We start from the raw sequence: 24,671 nt of genomic DNA, 5'->3' as shown, positions 1-24,671 counted from the left end.
CAAGAATTTTGGCTGGTTCCATATCACACTGACCCAGAAATGGAACTCAGCCCTTTGCCGAAGTTCCATCCTTCAACTTGGCCTGCCTCTTAGGAAGCATTCATGACCTCATCATAGGTGGGGCAGAGTAGAGAGGAGGGATGATATCACAGAAGACCCGACAGCTTTCAAAGCAACATCCGGCATCCTGGGTTTGCTTTAGGATGCTCTTCACCCATTTTTATTTGGGGCTTCTCCTCAGCCTTTCACCCCACCCCATGTCCCTCAGGCTCTATCTCTCCAGCAACGCCCTCCCTTCCCAGATGGAACACACCAAATCCCTCTCCAGCATCTCTCTGACAGAGCTGGTCAGAGTCAGACTGTTTCTGTGGCCTGGATTGTCCTTTACATGGCCCCTGAGCTCATCATCCACCCAAGAAATGTACCAAGGTATTTCTTAATATTGATAAATATCTCCTAAAGGGAAATTCTGTTGTCAGCTGTTACGACACTACTGTGGCTGGGGTTTTTTTAAAGTGGAGAGAATAGTTTAACTAACCCTGTTAAACCATCATCCCCCAGCTTTAACAATGACCAGTCTTTTGCCAGATAAACTCTTCATTTCAATTACTTCTTACCCTGCGTGGGGGGAGGGGGCTTTTAATATAAAAATGCAAATGCTCCTATCAGAACAAGATATAGAATACAGGTTTGAAAATCTGTTCTTTCCCTGTGCCGGAAAGCCAGGGAGAGGGATGGAGCATGCATGCGGCCCCCATAGCTGTGGGTACTGAGGGTGGACACAGGCGCGGTTGGCAGGTGAATGGAAGCATGGAGGATGGGGAGGGGTGAGAGGACACCCAGGGGTCCCAGAAGCACACTCTGGATCCAGTTGCCGACGGGTCTAAAATGCAGTTTCAGCCGCGGGGTTCTGGGGCGCCCCCTCGCGGGAGTAGAACTCATCGATCACACTCTGCGGGATGCGCTTCAGCATCTCCTTGGGGAAGGTGCGCAACAGCTTCCAGCCCAGGTCCAGCGACTCAAACACCGAGCGGTTCTCATATGGGCCTGGGGACAGGGCGCGAGTGTTAGGTTTGTGTGTGTGTAGGTCAGAGGGTTACTGACTGACCACCCCCTACGTGCCTCACCCTGGTTGATGAAATTCTTCTCGAACTTCTGCAGGAATTCCAGGTAGAGCAGGTCCTCCGAAGTGAGCGCCTCTTCCCCCACCACTGCTTTCATGGCCTGCACATCTTTCCCGATGGCATAGCAGGCATACTGGGGGAAGGGACAGAGTAGATAAGCGGTCACCTCGGGCTTATCACCTGCACTCCAGAGCTCCCAATATGGCTGTGATGGAAGGGGGGGGCACTTTTGGGGGAGGGGTTACCAGAAGAAAAACTCATGGTCTAGATAGGTTTCAGACCTTCGGCACCTGAAACCAGCAACCTCACTAGCCCCGGGCTCCACTCCTTCTTACCAGCTGGTTAGAGACATCTCCATGGTCCTTTCTTGTCATGCCCTCACCAATGGCAGACTTCATCAATCGAGATAGGGAAGGGAGCACGTTGATGGGGGGGTAGATCTGGGGGGGGGGCAGAAGGTGTGGCAGAAGGCATGGTCCAAACTTTCCTTCCCACCCTGCTTGTCTTCCCTGCCCGCCCCGGGGTGCCAGGGGCTAGTCCTCATTCATCCTGTGGAGCAGTGGTTCACTACCGCCCTCTTTTATCGCTCAAACATTCTAGGGCTTCGATGTGTAGGTGTCTACGTGTGTGGGGGAAGATGACATGGCATCAGTCAATGAAAGGCTCACTATTTCAAAACTTTTGATTGTTTGGACAAAACCAGGTTGAAGCTCAAGTTAATAGCTACAAAGAAGAACTTGCCAAGCAAAGAGGAAAAGGTCATAGGGGTTGCCTTTAACCTCAGACGGGACAGACACCTTTTCCAACCCACTGGTACACCTTTCACCGTCTACTTGTGTCAGTTACCCATTGTTTTCAGTTCACCAGGGCAAGTTACTGGAAAGGGAAGAGAGTAGATACGAAAAAGTATTTCTTTAGTATCTACTATCTTCTAGGTGTTTTCTGTATGCCAACTTATTTTATCCTCCAAAATGCAATTGAGTGATAAAGTACTATTATTCCCATTTTAGAAAAGAGAAAAGTTCCCATAGCCAGGTAGGCTGGATTCCACTCAGACCTGTCTTCTGTCTGTGACCAAACAGTCTCCCTGGGGCATTGTCTCCTGTTTGGGGTGAGCCTTGCCTGGCCATTCTTGATTCATGGGGAGGTGAAGTACAGGAGTGGTGGAGAGAGCAGAAAATGGGTGGGAGGGGAAGTACCTGTCTGTTATGAAGCTGTCTGTCCACATAGATCTGTCCTTCTGTGATGAAGCCCGTCAGGTCTGGGATCGGGTGAGTGATATCTACAAGGAGATTCGCTGGCCTCAGTGCAGATGGGGCCCAGGTTTCCACCCACTCAGGGCCGTCTGGGTTCTTTTGCCATCATGGGAGTGATAGGGGTGGATGGGGGCAAGAAAAGGACAGTGTCTGCCCTGATGGGGGAACAGCTACTGCACATCTATACACAGTGTGCAGGTGGGAAGGGCGGGCAGGGGGTGTCAGAGAGCAGCGGGCACGGAGGAGGCTCACCATCATTGGGCATGGTGAGGATGGGGATCTGAGTAATGGATCCTCCGCGGCCCATCACACGGCCCGCCCGCTCGTAGATGGTGGCCAGGTCAGTGTACATGTATCCAGGGAAGCCTCGGCGCCCAGGCACCTCCTCTCTGGCAGCTGAGACCTGCAACATCCATGGGTATTGGGAGTGGGGGTGAGAGGCTGAGACGAGGAACGGAGGGCTCAGTGACTATGAGAAATAGAGTGGGGGCAGGCCTGGGTGGGTGAGCTCTGGGGTGCAGGGGCTGGGATGAACCCGACACCCCTCAGCAGCCACCTCACCTCCCGCAAGGCCTCTGCGTAGGAACTCATGTCGGTCAGTATGACCAGCACATGCTTCTCACACTGGTAGGCCAGGAACTCAGCAGTGGTCAGCGCCAGGCGAGGGGTGATGATCCTCTCGATCCTGGAGACGGGGTCAAGGGTTAGAGAGCCTGTGCCCTGTTGGCTCCAGTACTGAGTGGAAAGTGACCTGGGAAGTTGGGGCTGCCCAGGGCAGCAGGGGAGTGGACACGATGAGCCCCTAGCTCAGGGCCATGGTTCCTGGGAATGGGTCACTCAACCAGCCCCACACTCTCGTCCTGAGAGTCAAGGGAAGAAAAGAACAGAGACTGGGGCAGGGTGAGGAGTTGTGTGAGAGGGGGACAGGCAGGACTAGGAGTGTCCGATGAGGGTGATGGTGCCCTTTTTCTGTGGCCTGAAGGTGAGGGACGCTGGCATATCAGAGGGAGGTGGGTCAGGGCTTCTGCTTTAGTTCCCTCTTCCCCTGGGCATCCGCCCGGGCCAGCTGGAGAGTCTCGCTGACTCAGGGTCGTCCTCAGGACTCCTTCCTCCCTGGTCCTCTCACTGTTCCCACAAAACTTAGTGTGCACTGTTCTGTCCCGGCCGCCCCCTTCCACTCTGAGCGTTCCTGAATCTCCCGGCTCTGTGCTCCTGGGTCTCTCCTTTGGTGATGTCATCACAGCCTCCAGAGTTGTTAGTTTTCGGAGTACTCGCAATACCCAGGATAGTTTATTAAAATTGTTTTTCCTAACCACTGAACCCCCAGACTTAAGTTCACATTTTCTAAACTTTTAAAGTAGTCGTTTTTCTAAACATATGGTTTCGAGAAATATCTGTTTTGTGGTGACTTTGTGGAAGTGACTCAGGAGGAGGAGCCCTGACTCGGGACAGTGGTTAGACGCAGGTTGTAGGAAGAGCAGAGTGACTGCAGGCCCCAGGCCGGCTGGCGCTCCAGCTCCGTCCGTCTCTTTGTGGGGTGTTCCTACCCCTTACCGGCCTCAGATTCCCCAGCCCTGGCCCGTGGCTACAGCTCTGGAAAATCTCTGGAAAGCACTCTGGGTCTGGGAAGGGCACGGACCTGCTGCCTGAGGGCAGTGTGGGCACTGGGAGAGGACTCACGTGGGGTCGTTGGCCAAGTTCAGGAAGAGGCAGACGTTCCCCATGGTACCATTCTGCTCAAAGTCAGACTTGAAGAACCTGGCTGTCTCCATGTTCACCTGGACACACAACAGGGAGGGCGGGAGGTGGGGCCTCGGGCCTGAGGGCAGGGGTCCGGGCCCTTCCCGTCTCTTCTCAGCAAAGTCTGTAGACTGACTGTCTAACCATCACTGGGGATGAAGGTGCCACAGTCACTGGGGTGACCCTGGGCCATGAGAGGGCAGGGCAGTTGGTTGCCCAGTCCCGGGCAGGGTCTCATCAGACCCTCAGAGAGAGATTCAGGCTCCTCCAGGCTGAGCTCTGGTCAGTGCCCTCCTGTGCCCTGGCCAGCTACTTCCCATGTGCCTCTGCCCCATCCTTGGGCCTTTGTATTTGCCTCCCAAAGCTGTCTTGTCTCCTCAGGTCCCTAGTTCCCCACCTTCAGGCCACCCTGGGCTCGTCTTGTAGCTGCCACGGACTTTGGGGAGCCTCGAGGGACACGCCGCCCTGGTCACTGGGCCCACCGCACCCCTTCAGTCATGTTCTCCCCTCTCCTGCCAGTCAGGCCGGGACTCTGACAGCTTCTCAAGGGGGAGGATTGTGCCTCTCCCATCAGAGGAGGCCGTGCCAGGGGCCAGGGGAGACCAGGCCGCCCACCCACAGTGTCCAGAATTTGCCAACCTGGCCAGCCCCTCTTACCCCCATGGCTGCAAAGACGATGGCAAAGTTGTCGTCGTGATAATCCAGCACGGCCTTGGACTTTTTCACCAGCCCAGCCTGGCGGCAGATCTGAGCAGCAATCTGGGGTGGACAGGGTCAGGAGGATGTCAGCGCCTTCCACACAGAGTGCCGTTGAGGAGGGTGGGCGGGGCCATCTGCAGTCAGTCCTCCTGCTGGGGCCTTCAGTGGGAGGGACTCCCAAAGGTGAAAGGGCGACCCCAGGTCCTACAGCTCTTCTCCTGGGAGAGGCTGCCCTGATCTGCGGCTACGCAAAGGCTGAGGGTGCCGGTCAAAGGGAGTAGGTGGAATGACAGTTCCAAAGAGCAAGAGCCTCCGCAGCACAGGTTTGGGGCCACATGGCCTTCAGAAGCTGTGCCTCCGCCCTGGCCTGCTGGGTCTCTCTGGGTGCAGCCGGCAGCAGCGTGGGTCAGGATGTGTGTGTGTGTAGGGTGGGGGACAGGCCGCTTCTGCCCTCGGATCACTGAGACCACTTTGAGGCTGAGCTGGGGCACATGTGGGAGTGGCTGGGAAATGATCATCTAGAAACCCCGTCCCCTGTGCAGCTCTGAGAGTAACAGGGCTCTGTGCACTTGGTGGCAGGGATGGGGAGGCCTCAAATGGCCATGGGGCCGGCATGAGAGGGTGCACGCGGTGCAGGGAGAAAAGCCAAGCAGGACCGTCAACACCGTGGTTACCCACGGGCTCTCATGAGTCGGCGAGTGCCCCACTTGCTTGGGCAGAGGCTTGAGGACCTGCCTGGGGACAATGAGGAGGTCCCGTGCAGCCCTGTGTCCCTGAGTTGCCACAGTACAACTGCCGGTCTTGATGCCGATGACCCCAGCTCAGCCGACCCCTGCCTACTCCGCATAGGAAGCCCTCCTCGGTCACCTGCCAGCCCCAGCCTCGGCTCTGTCCCTTGCCCTTGGTTGTGCCTGCAGGTTCCCAGGCCTCACCTCATTGTGGGGGAGCCCAGCCGCTGAGAAGATGGGAATCTTCTGCCCTCGGGCAATGCTGTTCATGACATCGATGGGGGAGATGCCGGTCTGGATCATCTCCTCAGGGTAGATGCGGTCAAAGGGGTTGATGGGCTGGCCTGAAGACAGAAATCATAAACCTATACTCAAGGGTTCAAGTCCCTCCCTGCCCCCCGCCCCCACCTCGGACTCCAGGGCAGCGCAGGTAACAGAAGTCTCTGCCCCGACGGAAGTGGGCTCCACGTGCAGGCAGCCCCCGCCGCATGCACATGAAACATGGTTTTGAAACGACATTTTATTTCATTTGAATGCATTTGTATCTGAGTAGCCACACGTCCAGTGCCCCCTTGGATAGTGCTACCTTGGCGTGCTGGAAGGTGGGTAGGAGCCCAGGCTGAGGCCCCTGTAATCAGAGCCCGGGACCCCTTCAGATGTACAGGTGCTGTGCAGGGTTAGGACGACCTGAGGGTGGCCCCGAGACCTCCTATGTGAGTGGCATGTGTCTGTGCTCTGCCTCCTCCTTGCTGTGTGGCTTCGAGCCCACCAAGGACCTCTGTGGGCCTGCACTGCTCCTCAGTAAACTGACGTGATAGGGGTGGGGCACTCTGGACAGCTTCCCTCAGGGTGTGCGGGAGCCTGGGGCGGCTGTGTCTGCCCGTGCAAGCCACCGGCGCCAGCTCTCAGGGGCAGGGACGAGGACCTGGGAGGCAGGACAGTGATGGTCTTGGGGCACGTGCAGACCCCTGCACAGTGGGCATGGGGTGCTGATGGCGGTACTTTGGGCTCTGCGGCTCTCTGGGGACAGAGGGGCCTTTGCTGCTCTCACGTCCCATGTGGTTGGCTGCCAGTCTGGTCAGCCCTGGCGGGGAGCCCTGGCCTACTGCCGGGACCCATGTTGTGTTGGTGGCAGAGGGGATGCCTGGGGTGGGGAAGGTGGTTGAGGGCTGGATCCCAGGAGCCAACCAGGGCCTCTGGCCACTCACCATTGATATCCAGGAAGTCCTCTGCCATGACCTTTGGTCCTTTGTCAATAGGTTTTCCAGAACCATTGAAAACCCGACCTGAGGGTGGGCAGGGGGTGTGGGAGAAAGCTCAGGGCCAGCCCTGGGTCCCTCACTGCTGCTAACCCCCCACATCAGCACCAGTCTGCCCTGCCCACTGGATCCCAAAGGCTCTATGTCCCCTTCCCCCTCAACCCTCAGTTACCCCCAGAGAGCTGGGGGTTACGACAGTGACTGTCTCCTTGGGAGTCTTCCTTTCTTTCCTGGAAACTTATATAGGCAGGGCCATAACCCAGAGCAACTGCGCTAATGGGGGATCTGGGGCCGGGAAGTGGAGAGGGCCAGGAGAGCAGACTTTGGGGGAAAATCAGGGCACGTGCTCCTCACTCAGGCTGACCCCAGAGAGGCCGCTACCTGCCGTGCCCCTGGTTTCCTGAAGCTGCCTCCTCAGTTCTGGAGCGCCTGCCACGTGTCAGGCCCTGAGCGGGAGGTGAGGGTCAAAGATACATGACCCCTGACCTCAGAGAGTTCACAGGTGAAGCAGATGTGTAAACAGGCGGTGACAATGCAGTGCGCCAAATGCTTGGCAGGACAGAGGGGCCCATCCTCTCGTGTCCCACCCCCACCCCTCACCTAGCATGTCCTCTGACACGGGAGACCGAAGGATGTCCCCTGTGAATTCGCAGGTGGTCTTCCGAGCGTCAATCCCCGAGGTCCCTTCAAACACCTATGGGGCAAGAGGTTAGTAACTCCAACAAGGGGCTTGCTGGAGAGAATGGGGCCTCCATTCTCCTGTCATGCCCTGCTCTGGGCAAGGTGCCCTCAGGAAAAAAGGACATTTCTGTCTCGGGAGGTTATACAATAATGTGGGAGCTTGGTGAGTTTATTCATCTATTCGACCAGCCAGTATCTCACTGATGCCACTTACCTGAACAATTGCCTTGGTCCCAGACACCTCAAGTACTTGCCCGCTCCTCTGAGTCCCATCCGAGAGGGTAAAGTTGACGATCTCAGCATACTGCGCAAACTGGTGGTGGGAGAGCAGCCCAGAGCAACACTGAGGTCAGTGGTGAAGTTAACGTGCCCGCCCCACCCATCCTTGATTCAGGCCCAAGCTTCTGTCTCCCCTCTTCTGCTCAGACCCTCTCGGAAACAAGTTCAAGGGGCCAGGAAGGGGCACGTTTGAATTCTTCTTGGGAGGCAGTATCCTGAATGGATAGGAGCACCAACCTTAGAGTTGGAAGACCAAAGTTGGAATTGGAATCTGAGGCTTAGAAGCTGTGTGACCCTTGGAAGTTATATAATGTCTCTGAGCCTTCATTTTCTCATCTTTAAAATGGAGGTAATAATCATATTATAATACTTACTTTATAGGGCTGCTTTGGGGAGAAAAAGAGGTAATATATGTGATGTTAATAACTGGTGCCCATCACCTTGCAACAGCTCGATAACATTCAGTAGCTATTATGGCCATTTAGGTCTCTTGGACGGCACTGTGGTCCCTGCCCTGGGGACTCGTGGTGAACACACTGGGCACTGTCCAGGAACCAGGTTCCCAATCTTTACCCATGTGCGGAGGAGGCTACAAGCTGGGCCAGGAGAGCAGGCCCTGCGCACTGATGTCCGTCCTCAGCTCTCGTCAGCACCAAGGGAGCTGAGCCCTGTACCTGCACTTCCTTCCCAAGGGAAACACGGGCAAGAATGCAGAGCATCGCCGGCCCCCTCGCCTTGCTGCCCAGACTGCTGGTCCACTTCAGGGAGTAAGTCACAGTCTTAGTCCAGTAAAACTAAATGGTAATAAAGACAACACCCCTCTCCACAAAGTTTCTAATATTCTGGAAAATCAAAGGACTCTTCTAAATACTCCTTGGACATTAGACAAATGGACAATCAAAACTGAAATGACAGATGAAGCAGAAAAGACTAAAAACACATCTTAACCCATAGAACACATCAAGCTGCACCAGGTTTTCTGATCACAGTAAAAGTAAGACAGAAATCAATAATGAAAAGACAGAAAACCTTCCTACATTTGAAAATGTAAAAGCATACTAAATATAGAAGAACTTACCATCAGAGTTAGAAAACATTCCGTACTACACAATAATGAAAAACTGCATATTGACATACATGTGAGGCATGTAGAGCTCTGTGCTTATATTAAAAAAGAAAAAAGTTGAAATGTAAAAGGGAAAAACAGCATTAGAACTCCAAGACAGTAAGAGAAATAATAAAAGGGCAGAAAACCATCATGTAACAGGTAAGACTGACAAAGCCAATTAGTTTTTGAAAAGCTTTATGACATAGATCTCTAGCAACACTGATTTTTTAAAAAAGAAAAAAAGGCATGAATAAATAATTGTTAGAATAAAAAGTCAAAAGTAGCTCTACTGATAATATTGAAAAGATAAAAGGAATTATGAACTATTTCATGCAATATATTTCAGAACTTGGATGAAATGAATCAAGTGCTAGCAAAATTCTCCTCAAACCCAAACCATTTAAAAACAAAATGGAAAGTCAGAATATTCCTATAGCCCTTAAGATATTAAATAAATATTTTAAAATATTTTCATGAGGAAAATACTAGCCCTGGGTCATGTTGCCAGTGAGTTCTAACAATCAGGAGCAAATAGTTTGAGGCTTATTCAAGCTTTTTAAAAGACTGGAACAAAGCCACGGTCTTTAATTCACTGTATGAGGCATGCATGACATTAATGCTGAAATAAGAATTGTGAGAAAGTTATAGGTAATCTCACTCATGAATATAGATACAAAAATCCTAAATGAAATTTAGCAAACCAAATTCAGCAGGTTACAGACAGACCAAATAATAAAAGGAAAAAAGTTTAAAACACCAAAAATGAAGATAAACACACACAATTAAAAATAATAGAAACCAAGCTGGGATTATTCCAGAAATTCAAGGTTAGTCTAATACTAGAAAGTCTATTCAGGCAATGTTCTTATTTGATAAAAGGGTTTTAAAAAACCTGTGGTCATCTAAAACAGTTTTAGGAAAAGTTTTAAAAAAACTATCCAAGATTGAAAACAAGACAAGAACAGGGGTTGGGGGAGCTGAAGAGGGTAAAGGGGCCAAATGCACGCGACAGGAGGGAAATAGGCTTGGGTGGTGAGCACTCGTCGTGATGCGCTGATGAGGCTTTAAAGAATTGTACACTTGAAATGTATATAATATCATTAAAATGTCACCCCAATAAATTTAAAATTTTTAAAAGACAAAAACAAAACTATCATAGCAGAGAATAAAAGGGGAATTCTTTACCCCCCCCCCCACAAAGTATCCCAAAAGCCCACTGGAAATACTATACTGAATGGTATAATGTATAAAACATTCCCTTTAAAATTAGGGGCAAGACAACAACGCCTGCTTTCATCATGCTGTTCAGCATGCACTGGAGGAACTAGAAAAATAATAAGTTAAACAGAAAATAAAGATTAGAAACAAAACTACAAAGTGAAAAACTCCCCAAATCCTAAACCGATAATGAGCATAGCATAGCTCACCAAAAAACTAGAGTCCCATTTCTTATATAGATGCAGAAATGATAAATTGTTACTCAGTAAATCAATCAGTGTATTAAATAAATAAGTATGACCACGTAGGGTTTATTCCAAGAATGCAAGCCTAGGTCAATCAACATTTGGGAATTTGTCAACAATGGACAACATACTTCATAATAACAGGGAGTTTGTCAACATAAATGAAAAGGAAAACTCCACAGGACTATGTAAATAAACTTGAAAGTCAGTTGATAAAGGTCGGGAGCTGTTTCTAATACAATTTTATGTAAAACAGGAGTGAAAGGCAAGTCCTCAAACACCAGACTGTTCTCTAAAACCAACATCAACATCCTGGTAAATGGTGGAATTCTAACCCCATTTCCACTTTCAATAACATCAGTAACACAGAGATGCCTGTATTGCCATTGTTACTTAATTTTGTTTTGGAAATTTTAGTTTATACAGTAAGACAAAAAGAAAAAGAGGAAGAAAACAGTATACCAAAGACATAAATGGAGAATGTTTTATATATTTTTTTAAACTGGTGAGGAGAGGAGACTGTATTCTTCAAAAATGTCAAAAAAAAAGTCTCTTTGGAAATGTTCCAGATTGTAGGAGGATGAACAGACATAATGACTAAATGCAATACCGATAGAAAAAGACATAATTCCCTTTACTGTCACATGATCTACAGCTAGAAAAACCCAAGAGGATTCAGTTAAAACAAAAACAACAAACTCCAGGATTAATAAGAGAATTTAGCTATATATGAAATAAATTTATCTTTTTCTTACTATTCTAGCTATAAACAGAAAAGGAAATAAAGAAAAGCATTTCATCCACAAAACCCATAAAATATTGAAGTAAATCTAACAAGAAAAATAATAAAATCTTGTAGAAGGACATAAAACAAACCTTGAACAAATGGAGAGCGACACTGTTTTTCAAGATAGAATTACTATTATAAAAATATAAATCCCTTCAAGAGTATATACATTAAACGCATTCACAATGGATTGCTGTTTCTCCTGGAACTTAAAATGATCTTAACATTTGCATAAATGTCTGAGAATATAAAAAAAAAAAGGTACTGAAAAGATCAGGAATGCAGGACTTGCCTGGTCAGATACTCAAACGCTCTGAGCCACTGCAGCCAAGTGGTGAGGGTTCATTGCCGGGCAGACGGTGGGCGAGTGGCGCGGGCAGACAGCCCGGAGCCGGGAGGGAGCCGGGTTTGGGGGACTGTCACAGTGCGAGCGGGCACCTCAGTTCCCAGGGGAAAGAGACGACTGAACAAATGGTGCTGACGTAACTGGGCATCTGCTTACAAGATGCCCACGTCAGAAACACAAATAGGTTCCAGGCATTTAAAAGATTTAAATATAAAGCTGAAACAAACAAAAACCCTGGAGAAGGAACTTTTCTTCCTCATTTTCTTTCTAAGTAATTCAGTTAAAAGCAGGATAAGAGAGAAGTCTTAGACAAGAAATCCAGAAGGTATAAATGAAAAACTAGAAATATTTGATTTGATAAGCATTTAAAATTTCTGTCTGGTACAGACACCACACACAGTAAACAAAGAGCTGCAACAACTCAAGCCGTGCCCCTCACAGAGGAGGGAGTGGAATCTGAGCAGGTGAGAGGGTCAGCTCCCCTGGTCATCAGGGAAGAGCGAGAGCACTAATGTTCACCTACCTGACAGACGAAATTAAAGCAGAAAACATATTCAGGGCTGGCAAGGGTGTTGAGAAGTGAGTCCTCTCTTACAGGTTTGGTAGGAATGTGTGAGTTGGCCCACCCTCGCTGGGAGGAGCCCCAAACTGCCCGTGTCTATTTAAAAATAAACATACACTGGGAACCAGTGGTTTATGCCAGGGCATCTATCCTACAGCAATAAAGGCATCCAAATGAAAGGGATATATATATATATTTGTACTATTTGTAGCAGCAAAACCGGGAAACATGCTGACTGTCTATTAGTAATGAGACTATTATTCCATGACACAGGACATCCATACTATTTGCCTACAATGGTGCTATAGAAGAAAATGAATAAAAATGTACATCCATCCGACATGTTTTAAGAGACTAACACCAATGTAAACCTCTGATATGCCTATTCTTGCCCATATATAGCAGGATCTTCACATTAGTTATTTCAATAGGTTAGAGGCATATAGCTAACTTTATGCGTCTTTCTCTGTTTCACTAGTTCAAAGGAGCATTCTTAAAATGTTAAAAGGTAATGAAAATTTGGAACACGTGCACGTGGTTACCATCATTACCATTGGTAACTGGTAACTTACGGTGGAGGAAGGAGGAGCAAATGGCACAATTTCCCAACTGAGTATGATCAGCGTGAGGTACCCCCCTCCCGCCCCCAGGGCACCCCTGCTGGGGTCGAACCTAATACAGGAGGATTTGCATCTCTGATCGTTACTGTAGGAAGCTCTGGCTTGGGTCCCTCCTGGTCCTGTAAGGAGGATAGCTAGAAGAGGATGATTCTCCTGCAAGCCACCCCTCCGACCCTTTAGAGTGGGAGTCCTCGGTGAGGGGCTCCGTCCAAGGGGAAGGCTCGGAGGTAGGCAGAGCTGCTTAGCACCCAGACGTGTTCGGCTTTTGAACCACAAGAGGGAGCCCGAGAGCAAGAACAGCGTGGCCTGGGAAAGTTCAGTTAAGAGCCCACAGCTCTATTCCCTCTGCCGCTCTGCCTGGGCCTCCCCTTTCCTGAACCCGCCACTGACCTCGTTGTTTGCAGAACTGATGGTGGGCTGCCAATCTCAGGAGGAAAGGTGTTGCACAGGGCACAGGCCAAAGTGGGCCCAAAAGAGATCAGCCAGTGGGTCCAGTAGGTGAAAATCAGGTAGCAGGATGATAGACAGACATCCTTTTAATGTGGGTTTATGTGGGTAAGGGAGGTTGAGAGGAAAGGAGTGGACAGGAAGTGGCACACTGTGTGCCCCTGAAAAGTGAAATCAGAGAAAATGAACTTTATATATCAGAGAGTACGGTCAGGCAGTAGGAAGTACTGTCAACCTCAGACACAGAAGGCATAGTCTGGAATCCTTTAGGAAGAGACAGCCAGACCTCTTGTGTTTCTGTGTTGGAAATTTGTTCATAGAAAGGGGTGGTAATAGCCACTTAGAGCAGTCAGTTTGGGTGAGAATTCCAGTGTGCAACAGTGAGCTTTTACCCAAGGAGGCCTCTTTCCCAGCCCATACCGAGCAAGCCTGATTCTCTCCACCCTCACTGTTGGTTACTAAGAGTATTGCAGGAGTGGGGTGGTACAGTGCAACCCATATCTTCTGCTAGAGACTCAACTGAGTTTCCAACCAGCCCTTAATGAAGCACAGGGGAGCTGCTGAACACATTTGGAGGACTTGGAAGTTCTTAGGAAGACTGGCAGAAACTTGCACCTTGGAAAATCAGATGAAACTGTGAAAACTACCCCCAGAAAAATGCACAGGTGCATGCATGCATACCTCCAAATGTTTGCATGCAATTTCAAGGCCCTTATTCTCTGGGCTAAGAACCTGTGATCTACACAAAATTCTTCCCCCAATATTTTTCCGTTTGAGGATGGAAGCAAGTTAATTGCCTGTGTGATTCAATGTGGACAGAAGGTGGCGCTGCAGAAGAGGAATTGTGGCATTTTGCCCAAACAACCACAGGACAGGGGAAAAAAAAGGGTATGAGCCGGTGGAGGGGGAGCACAAAAGGTGCCTTCTGAACTTATGAGGCTAAAATTACCAATTCCTTCCTGTCCCCTTGCAGGCCCAGGGTTCTCTGGGTGTCTCCATCTCCCAGTTATCCTGTTCTGCAAGAGTACCAGACGCATGCCATCATGATAGAACCATAGGTCTGGGGATCTATTTTCAGTTTCCTAGTCCAGCCCCATTTTACAGTTGAGAGAATGGGCGTCTGCGTGGGTACTGCCTCTCCATATGGCACTGTGGCCTGCAGACTGACGGGCACAGTAGGGAGTGTGATGGAGGTGGGCGAGGAGATGGCACCTACGGTTTAATCAAGGGTCTTAGCACTTCTGCATTCCAGGCAGCGCTCTTGCTAGCCCTGGAGAAATAATAATTATACATTTATCTGATTTGACCCTTACAACAGCGCTGTGATCATTTGAGACATGAGGAAATGGGGATTTTTCCATCCTAGACAGATGGCTCTCACACTTCAGGGAGCATCAGATCACCTGGAGGGCTTTTAAAAAGACTTTTGGGCCTCACACCCAGAGTTCCTGATTCTGTCAGTCTGGGATGGAGCCCAAGAATCTGTATTTCTAACAAGTTCCCAGATGGTGCTGATGCCGCCAATCCAGACCTGACAGGTTCTAGCAGGAAGGGTGAGATGGAGCTGGGGTCAAAAGTCAAGAAGCCTGAGTCAGACGGTCTGACCCCAGTGCACACACACGACTACCCCGCCACCCCTCCTCCCAGGGCGTCCCCAACCTTAGTGGGTGGAACAGTAATGTCCGTTGAATGTGGAATCTGTTTTCCAGAAATGAGTGGGTCTGATTTCTTTGATGTAGTTGGCTCGGGGTTTGACAGGTCCACATTTAGTCACACCAACACTTACTTACTCATCCATCTCCTTCACTTACTCTTCCTTTGAACAAACCGAGCACCTGCCATGGGCTGGGTGTTCGGTGAAAGTGTGGTGTGGGGTTCTAGGAGCTTGGGGTTGGTACCACGCCACCTATGTCCAATAGGAGGGCACAGTGCAGGGGAGGGGCAGGAAGGACACATGTGGCCAGGTGGTGACCAGATGCCTAGATAGATGGGATGCTGACCACAAGGCAGCACACAAAGCTGAGAGGGGGGACAGGCTCACTGCCAAGGGGGCTGGGAGAGGCTCCCAGGAGGAGGTCAGCTGTCAGCTGGCTCTGGGGGTGAGTCAAATGGAAAGGTATGTGCAAAGGCCCTGAGACACCACAAGGCAGCTACAGAGACAGTGTGGGTTTCTAAGTGGAGGAGGGAGAGTGAGGAGATGTGAGAGTGGAAAGGCACACAGGAAGAGGGCACCAGGGAGCCCTGAGTGAGTCTGAAGCAGAAGTGGAGGGGTCAGGGCTGCATGGCTGCAGGGTGGGGGAGGGGAGGGTGCCAGGCTGGGGTCCCAGAAGCCCTGGCCACGATAAGGTATTGCAGGGGGCAGGGAGAGTGCTGACAGAACAGGTGCCCTGGCAGAGTGTGGAGGGAGGAGTCAAGGGTGGCACTCAGATCTCCAGTTTGCCCACCTGGGAGGTGGGGTAGGAGGCGGGTGGGGAGGAGGGGGTGGGGGTGGTGGGGTGCAACTGCTAGGTACAGCGCCCATACCATTGCAGGGCTCCTTATGCCTCAAGAATCCCCCACCACAGGACTCAAAATACTGCCAGTGTCTGTCAGGGTCCTGCAGTTCCCTGGGAGACACAAAGTAGCCCATTTCCATTTCCTTGTGCCAGGCCCACTTCACTTCCTACCCCAGCTGCTGGTTCTCAGGCCAAGATATTCCAAAGGCCTTTGAAAGCCTCCGCCTCTTCAGAAAAGTTAGCTGGCAGAGATCTGCCGCTGCCTCCCCTTCACTTTAGAAGAAGGGCTATGAGTGGCAGGTGGGAGGGTCCAGCCTCCTGAGGAAGTTAGACACGCTGTTCTGCTGATGCAGAAAGAGGCGCAATAGCCCGGGTCCCCCAGCTCATGGGTTATAGCGATTCCTGAAGGCCCAGAGTGGGGTCCCACTGAAAAAGCAAGGGAGAACCTCTAGTGGCTGGGAGACAGCTGCAGAGGATAATGTGGGGGCAGGTGGCAGGGGATCAGAAAGAACAGGACAGGACAGGCCCTTGGGGGCCATCTAGGGACAGGGCAGTTTAGAAGAAATCCTGCAAATCCTGCACCTACCGGGCTAGGGAGTCCTGGGATTTGGCCTTGGAGCCTGGGGAGAGGTGGGAGTCTTACCTTGACATGGTCCAGCACCACCAGGGGCCCATTGACGCTGCACACAGTCCTGTAGGCTGGGGGAGGGGTGGGAGGGGGAGGGTTTTACACCTAGACACACACACACACACACACACACACAGGCAGCAGCATCCTCCCTGGCCCTCCCTCCCCCTCCTCTAACACCAGCCCCATCCCCTCCCCAGCCTGGGCCATCAGAGTCATTAGCTGTGACAGAGCCAGCCACCATTGCTGTAAGGGTCGTGCCCCTGCCTGCAGGGCCCCCTCAGCCTTGGACACCTGCAGGAGGCTGGGGGAGGGCCAGGTCGAGGGCAAGGCCCCTCAGAGTCTCCCCTCCTCGGCCCCGCAGTGGCCTTTCTCATCCCCGAGGCTGCTTCCCCGCTGGCCTCAGCCCCCTCACCCACTCCCTCCTCTCTGACCCACAGTGTTTTCCAAAAGCTTCTGGCCCCCGCTGCGGCAGAGAACTGCCCTCCCCTGACCCTCACCAGGACCGCACTTCTCTTCATCACCCCACACTGATTGAACGCCGTGTGTGTAGTGGTGCAGGCGTCAGTGAGGATAGCCAGCCAGCGCCCCTGCTGTGCCACCAGGCCCTGCCAGGGAAGCTCCCTGGCACCCCAGGCTCACTGGATGCCCGTGGGGGAGGAGAGAAAGGGACAAAGAAGGGGGATCTGCAGAAGGTCTCAGTCCTAGTGGCTGCAGAGATACGCAAATGGGGCCATGAGCTCTGCTTCCCAGGAGCGATTGGGTTACACTCCAGGAAATGCTTCTGGACTCGTGTTGCTCCCCCCACCCGTGGGAGAAGCCGTGCACTGGCAGGCAGGAGCCCTGTTTTGGTTCCTCTAGGGGCTGGCTGAGGGGCCCTGGATCCTCCCCGCCCACACCCCTGGGATACTATAGCCCTTCGCTGGGGTCCTTGTAAAGCGCCAGTGAGACAACTGAGGGACGGAAGTAGGCAGGACAGGGTGGGCAGGGTGTCTGTGAAGTCACCGAGTCACCCACAGGCTGGGAGGGCGTCCCAGGGGAAAGTGGGCCAAGCATCCCTTTCACAGGCACAAAACAGAGGGCCCAGGGTCACACAGATGCTGTGGCAGGGGAGAGGCTGGGGCCCTCCCTTCGTCTCTCTCATCAGACCACACTGGCTCTCAGCCATTTGCCCTCTGCTGGTAGGCCAGATGGTGCCCAGCCACACCAGGCCGAAGGGAACGGCATCCCCACTCACGCTCTCCCCAGTGGTCAGACTCCTTATTTTCGTCAGATATAAGTTCCTTTGATTGGGCCTTGGGCTAGGAAGACACACTGGGAAGGGTATTTTTGCACAGATAATTGCAGGGCTTTTCTGAGCTTAAAATTTTAAGAATAGGAAGAGAACACCGAGGACTCCCTCACCCTCCTGCCCTCAAACTAGCAGTCCACTGAGCCACTCTATCCTCTTTCCCCAGCCAGGAGATGTCCCAACTTCCACCCAAGGTCAGACGCTAGAGGTGACTGCTCTTTGGAATGAAGGGCCAGCACCTCCCACTCTTTCTGATCTCTCCATCCAGTCGGTTCTGGCATCTCCCATCTTGAAACCACCCCCTCAGCCCCAGTCCCTCTCCAGCTGCTGCCTTCACAGCCCAGCTTCTCACAGGCAGACACCAGGCTCTCTTCCTTTCCACCTTCCACCCAACCCTCGCCCTCTCCAATCTGCCTGCTCTCTAGACCCCATGTGGCTTGTGAATTGCTAAACCCAAAGGGCCCAGATCCTGGAGGCCCTGCCCCTCCACGCCCCTCACCCCACCTCTCTGGCTGCTCCTCAGCATATTTGGAGGACCTTTGGATGTTGGCCTGGAGGCGGGGACCTGGCTCTGGACTTCTCACTCTCCTTCTCCTGGAAGATCTGCATTTCCTTCCCTCTTCCCTTCCTTTCTTCAAACATGTCTATCAGATGTTCTGTGGGTGCTAGACTAGGCAAATACAGGTGGCAAATAAAACGGGGAACCTACAGTTAAAAAGAAGGGGTAAAGATAAAACAATTCAATTACAAACCGCAGTAGGTGCTGTGAAGGGAGGGACCAGGGTGGGTGGGAGCGGGCGGGAAGCCTGAGCAGTCGAGAGGAAGCGAGCCCTTTTCAGGAAGGGCATTTGGCCTGAGGCTTCTAGGTCAGGGGGACTCATCAGCAGCCCCCCACCCCCTGGGCAAAGGGCTCATCTGGCAGAGGTGAGGAAGCCCAATGACGAGAAAGAACTTGGTGCCTTTGGGGAACAGAGAAGGGCAGCGTGGCTGGCTTGCACGGGCTCGCTTCTGGGGTTCAGGAGGACAAAGCCTCATGAGACATGAGAGCAGAGCTGTCTGCAGGGGTCACTGCTGAGACGCCACCTCTAAGAAAAGTGTGGGCATGTGGTAGACAGTAAGTATTCATGGGGTGAATTATGGCAGGTGTTACCTGGACCCACCAGCTTGGCCCTGTATTTCCTACATCAAAACCCACGTGTGCCCCCTGCCAGTGCTTCCCCAGCCCCACACCAGACGAGGGTCCTGTCACACAGCCGAAGGGCTTGCTCCCCTGGCCCCTGCCACTCCTGTGAAGACAGAGGGTAGAGGGGACGAGAGAGCTGAGGGGTGGCATAGGAAGACCCCGATGAGGGGGAAGGCAGAGGCTGCGGCACCACCATCCCCACACGGTGGGAAGGAAATGTGCCCCTCTGGCTCACCTGGCATTTTGATAAAATTCTCTGGATTGCCAGAGCCATGGGAAGCAGAGTGGAGCAGGTGAGCCCCTCAGAGGAAGGATGGAGAAGCAGGGAGGAGGAAAGGAATTGTGGGAACGCCAGGAAAAGCACAAGGGTGGGGAGAGTGTCACATTTCAAAATGCCCCGGAAGAGCTGGTGTCTTGCTGGCTGGCCCTGCAGAGAAAATATCAGACCACCGAAAAGGACTGAGATGGCAGAAGGAAGACCCAGGGTGGGTGGGCCTTATAAGGAGGTGGGCTGAGAGAGGGGGACAGGCCTGAGGTCCGGAAAGCCCCAGAGAACCATTTCCAGTTCTGTGAGAGGGACGAGCCTTTCAGCCTCCTTCTCGCGTTCACAGCCGGCTCCCCTCACTTCCTAGCTTCTGTCACGTGAAATCCTCATTAACCCTGACGACATCCAACAACCCTACCTTGGGAGTGGAGCGTCCAAGGAAGGACACGTGGTGATGGTAATGGGCACAAAGAGGGGGTTGGATCTGCCACCCCACCCCCAGCCCCCAAGGAGTAGGGGCTGGTTTGGGGGGAGTCTAGGGGCTGGGGCAAGTGACTGCCTGCAGCAGAGCCAGGCCCTGGGGCTGCCAGCTTCTCAGTTCTGTGCCTCCCCCCGCCTGGGCCGCAGGGCCGACCAGCATGCATTCTCTAAGACCCTCATCTATTCACTGCAACAGCCTGGTCTGTAAGCTGCCTTCCCAGGCTTCCAGCAGGCGCGGGGCCTGACTTCTGGTGGGCCTTATAAATAGTTGCTGGATGAATACATGGCTCTGTAGCCTGGCACGTCACTGCAGATAATCGGTCATGTGGCTGTTTCTGTTCATCATCAGGCTATTCACATCTTTTAAAGCTTTGCCTTGGACTGCAGCCAACTGGGTCCTCTTGCCTTTGAAGTTCCCCAGTGCTCCGGGCTGCACCCTAGGGGGTTTCCTGTTCTCCAGCTTGTCTATTCCTTGAGAAGACAGTCTCTCCCCTCAGACTAGGGTGTCCCGCCGTCAGACTAGTTAGTCCACGTCTCAGAGGCTGTCTGATTTGGATGCAGGCAGGGTGGTGACTGAGCAACGATGTTGTCCTTGACTGGAAGCCAGGCCTTTGGTTGGTGCCCACCCCAGACTGTGCCCATTGTGTCCACAGCATGGAGCGGCAAACTGAGGCCCAGAAAGTCAGCTGATTTCCCCTGGGGCACACCACCAATCAGGACAGTACCCTGTGGCACCCACTGAAAAGGCCACTGCCCCCCACCCCACCCTGGACACGCCCTCCGGCCCGGTGAGGTGAAGGTGGGGGGGGAGGGCCCGCACTCCGGCAGAGTACTGAACCAGAAGGCCTTGGGGGGCACTGCCTCAATAGGCCTTCCCGAGACTTTGCAGACTCTCCCTGCAGCTGCCCTGCCCACCCACCCCCTCTCCATTGTCCTAGCTGACACTTTGGGTTGCACTTTGGGCTCCAGGCTGGTCCAGCCCCTTCCTGACCCTGTCTCCCTGCTGCCTTCTCTGTCAAAGGCTCGGCAGGGGGCTCCGGCAGCCCACTAATTAGGATGGCCCAGCCACACACCTGCAGCGTCCTGGGAGAGGGCTGAGGCAGGCGCCCATGCGTGAGGCCAGGGTGGGGGCAAGCCCAGGGCAGCAGGTCCCTCACCTCCTCCCTGATCCCCCTGGAGGAATTAGGGAAGGGGGGCCATGGGCTGGAATCTGATGGTTCTTAGAATCAGCCCGAGACCCTTGTGGGGTGGTATCTCTCAGTGTAACCTCCCTGGATTTTCAGTTGAGGAAACTGAGGCAGCCAGTGCTGTGGCGCTCCAGCCCTGGGCAATCTGACCTGGCTCCATCCCTCCAGCCGGGCTGCCAGCCCGTCCATCATCACTTTTGCTCACACTGTGCCCCTCACCCTGCCAGCCTGGCAACTTCTGCCCCGTAAGACCAGATAAAGCCATACCATGTCCTTTCCTTGGGGAAGGACTCTAGTCTGAGGTGGCAAAGGGGTCCCTATTTCCAGGAGTGGATATTGCTGGAGTTCACTCTCCATTCAGATTCCACTCTGCCCCCTCCTTTCTGGCCCACTCCCTCCCCAGCCATGGCCTCCAAGAAGCCTCCTGGACTCACCCCAGTGGCCCAGGGATCCCTGGGGCTGCGAGCCAGCTGCCCTCTTCCTAGTCTCCTTCCTTCTCTACACAAGAAGTTCTCCCGTCTGCCCTGGCCAGGTGGCTCCGTGGGTTGGAGCACCATCCCACACACCAGAAGGTTTCCGGTTCTATCCCTGGTTTAGGAGTTTATGGGAGACAACCAGCAACGGAAGGATGTTTCTCTCTCTCCCTTCTTTTCTCTTTAAAATCAGCAAATATATCCTCGGTGAGAATTAATTTTTTTAAAAAGTTCTCCTGCCTGGAAGTGATTAGAGGCCCCCGGCAGAAGGCCAGACCACTGCGGAGAGCAGAGAGGAGAGCAGAGAGGGACGCTGGAGTCCTGCCTCCAGCCTGGGGGGGGGGGGGGCGGGGGGAGCAGCTCTGGGCTCTTCACCTTGGGCTCCAGAAGAGGAAAGGAGGGGAACCGGTGAGAGCTGCAGGCGCCCCACCTGCCCTGGGCGTGGGTGGTTGTCAAAGCTGTTTCCTGGGTGTATCCTGTGAGGACACTGGTGCGTAGCAAAAGCGGAGGTGGTGACCTCTGTCACTGCAATAACATCTTTAACACAGCCGTGGAGACCAAAGGGGCTTCCCCCGCACTAACCTTGCCCCTGGGTCAGCTGTTGCGCGTGAACACATTTGTCTGGGTGGGGGCCACATGGAGCAATGAACTTGTAAACCTGATGGGGGGAGGTTTGCTGCCACCCCTGGGACCAGAGTCTTGTTGACTATAAATAAGGAACTGACTGGGGAAGGGGTTTGTAACCTGCAGGTTCCTGGGTGGCACATTCCGGGGAGAAGGAAGCAAAGTGCGCAGGTCCAGACTCCAGACCCCACACCCCACTCAGGATTCTGGCAGCTCTCCTGTCCCACAGGGAGGAGGGGGGATGGGGAGGGACGGCAGGGGTGGGCCATCACTCAGGCCTGGACCAGAGTCAGCCAGCTCCTCTCAGGTCTCCAGGCCTGGGCTCTGGACCCAAGAAGGGGGCCAGTCACTACCTATTTCTGGGCCCTGGAGACCCCCTCTTTGCCCCAGGGGACAATCTGGGCCTCCGTCCTCTCTGCACCTCCACAGGGGAGGGCTGGCAGGGCCGCTCCTCTCGGTTCCTCCATAGCCGGAATATACTCCACCCCTCAGGGCCAGCTTGGGCCTAAGGAGGTCTCACACCCTCTCGGGCTCCTCTTGGGGCTCCACCCCCAAGTGCAGACTAAGCTCTCAGGTCCTCCCTCCCACCCCCACCCCTGGACTGTAAGTGGAGAGGGAGGGAGGGAGGGGCAGCTGTGCTGGGCCAGCTTCTCCCTGTACACACCCTGTTAACAGCCTCTGGCTCACCTCAGCCAGTGCTGCACAGGCCGGTTTCCTCCAGTGAGCTGGGCTGTCTGAGAATTCTAGAATTCGTCAGGCCAGGGAGAATGACCTTGGACCAGGAGAGATGGCAAGGGCAGAGGGCTCCCTTTGGCCCTGGAGGCCTTCCCAGGTTCTCTGTCCCAGACTTTTGGACTTGGCCCACCCCTGCAGGACAGGCACTCAGGCCACTCCAGGGACACCCGCTCTGAAGCCTGCACGGGCACACTCCAGTACATACGCCAGTACATACGCCAGTACCCCGGATGCCAGGCGCTCCCTCCCCCCAGATACACACATACAGACCTGTGCCATCACCTGACCATACACTCAAGTGTTCTCCCTGTAAGCACCCATGCTGAATACACTTGCACACACATACCCCTATCGTGGGTGTGCGAGCGTGCACGCAGGTTCCTTTTAACCTGCTTTGTCCAAAGTAACACATATACTCACATTTCCTTACTCAAGCTGTCACACACACCACACAAATCTTCACCCAAGTGAAAATGGGAACACACACACCCAGGTACATGCTTCGCCTGGTTACTTATACACACAGACATCCTCCCCCTGAGTGCACAGATGGTGTGCACACATTGATGTGAACACGCAGTGCCAGCTATTTCCCCATCCCGGAAATGCACACAACCTGCATTGCTACACAGGCCCCAAGAATACTCGATCACACGTACCTGCTGAGCGTTCCAGTGTACACACGCACATACCCTCCCACACCCCCCACATACACACACACACTCTCGGGCAGAGAGTTGGGAACTGTCTCTGGACTTGGGGTCTCCACGCAGGAGCAGAGCGATGACAAGGAAGTTCCTGCAGTTACTCGCCTGTCCTCTCCTCTGGGGTAGCTGGGCTGGGGGCCCCCAAATCTCCACCAGCAGAGGTGGCCCCTGCTCAGGCAGCCAATGGCATCATTCTCCTGGACCAAAAGTTCTCCCCCATTGTCTGGTTCTCCTCTTTCCCTGAGGCTAAAAAGTAGAGCCTGTGGACCCAGCAGCCTCCTAACCTCATCCACTGGGGGTCATACTCACTGACACGGGGGTGGGTGATGTAGTTTCGGGTGACCGCCTGCATGTGCTCACGAGCTGCGCCCAGGTTGCAATCACTGCTGGGGAGCCCCCCAGGCCTGCTCTCTACCTTCATGGCCATGGTGAGCTCGGGGCAGAGTGCCTGAGCCTGCTGAGGCCCAGCTGGAACTGGAGAGAGCTGACCAGCCTGCCCCTGCAGTCACCCTCCCCTCTTCCCTTCTCTCCACCCCCTAGTCGTCTGTTAAACAGGGAAACTTGGTTTCCTGGAGCAATTCCAGATATGGGAGGTGCCTTAGGCCACCTGAAGCAGGAAGATGGGGGAGGGGCGGGGTGGGGCAGTGGGGTCTGGCTGGCTTCTCTTGCCTCTGTCCTTGGCTAAAGCTCCACCTCCAAACGTGAACTCATTTCCTCCCCTGGAACAGGTGCTCTCACGGGCCCAGGCCCCTCCCCACACCTCCTCCTGGTCTCCCCACTCTGACCTTTGCACACGCAACATGCCCTCACCCTTTGCCCTTGGCCCTGACCACACAGGGTCCTTCTCCCCACACAATTCCATTATCATCCTCTTCTGAACACCTATGGAGGATCATTCTTGGGTCAGCTTCAGTGCCGTCTCCTACAGGAAGCCTTCCCTGATCCTCCAGCTCCCTGGACTCGCCACACACCTGGTCTCTTTCTTCTGTCATGCCCTCGAAGGGGACCAAAGTTCTGCCACACTAAAGCTGCCTTTTGGAATATTGATTCTAAGCTGGTTATTCAGAAACAAAAGACTTAGAAAGAAACTTTGACCCTCTCCACCTAAGAGATCAGATGGGAACACCTGCTCCAGGAAGGAAAGCTCAGCACAGTCACCTCAGCCTCAGACAGGGAGACTCCAAGCCGGAGCCTGAGGACTCCCCACGCCCCTCCCGTCCCATTGTTTTCTGGGTTGTCTAACAAAAGTTTACCTGCGGTGAGTGTTCTGCTCTTTCCCAATTACCTGCAAATCACCCATTTTTACTTCTAAAGTCTAAGACCCTGGTCCCCCCTTTCTCCTTTGTCCAAAATGACACATACACTAATTTTGCCTCACTGTCTTTGGAATATTCATGCTTATGTGGATTCCCCTTGTGCATGTATCAAATTCTACTTTCTCTTGTTAGTCCTTGTTAATTTGATTACCGGCCCAGCTAGAAGACCTTAAGAGGGGAGGAAGAGT

The 24,671-nt window shown here is 53.1% G+C and overlaps 1 protein-coding gene across 1 annotated transcript; it reads right to left on the bottom strand.

Annotated features, from left to right (window-relative positions):
* Window positions 1–271: 271 nt before the first annotated feature.
* On the bottom strand, window positions 272–23,681 carry ATP6V1B1 (ATPase H+ transporting V1 subunit B1). Its single transcript, XM_037127233.2, has 14 exons — window positions 23,477–23,681; window positions 16,238–16,293; window positions 7,702–7,800; window positions 7,407–7,500; window positions 6,756–6,833; window positions 5,752–5,891; window positions 4,778–4,879; window positions 4,061–4,158; window positions 2,942–3,065; window positions 2,633–2,783; window positions 2,324–2,406; window positions 1,460–1,564; window positions 1,128–1,257; window positions 272–1,047 (listed from the first exon to the last, which is right to left on the bottom strand). The coding sequence occupies exons 1-14, from the start codon at window positions 23,592–23,594 to the stop codon at window positions 884–886; spliced, it is 1,542 nt and encodes a 513-aa protein (XP_036983128.2). The 5' UTR covers window positions 23,595–23,681; the 3' UTR covers window positions 272–883.
* Between the last annotated feature and the right edge of the window lie 990 nt (window positions 23,682–24,671).

Source organism: Artibeus jamaicensis, unplaced genomic scaffold, assembly GCF_021234435.1.
Source record: "Artibeus jamaicensis isolate MK-2021 breed Jamaican fruit bat unplaced genomic scaffold, CSHL_Jam_final contig_3174, whole genome shotgun sequence".
NCBI lineage: Eukaryota > Metazoa > Chordata > Mammalia > Chiroptera > Phyllostomidae > Artibeus > Artibeus jamaicensis.
The sequence above is the reverse complement of the archived record's forward strand: the minus strand, read 5'-3'. Positions and strand labels throughout refer to the sequence as shown.

Bases quoted from the DNA above. Each gene is read 5' to 3' on its own strand.
- ATP6V1B1 (XM_037127233.2), bottom strand. From the start codon at position 23,594: ATGGCCATGAAGGTAGAGAGCAGGCCTGGGGGGCTCCCCAGCAGTGAT. The intron at 7,801-16,237 runs GTAAGACTCCCA...TCCCACCACCAG, and splicing joins TGGTGCTGGACCATGTCAAG to TTTGCGCAGTATGCTGAGAT. The intron at 6,834-7,406 runs GTGAGGGGTGGG...GCCCACCCTCAG, and splicing joins CGTGTCAGAGGACATGCTAG to GTCGGGTTTTCAATGGTTCT.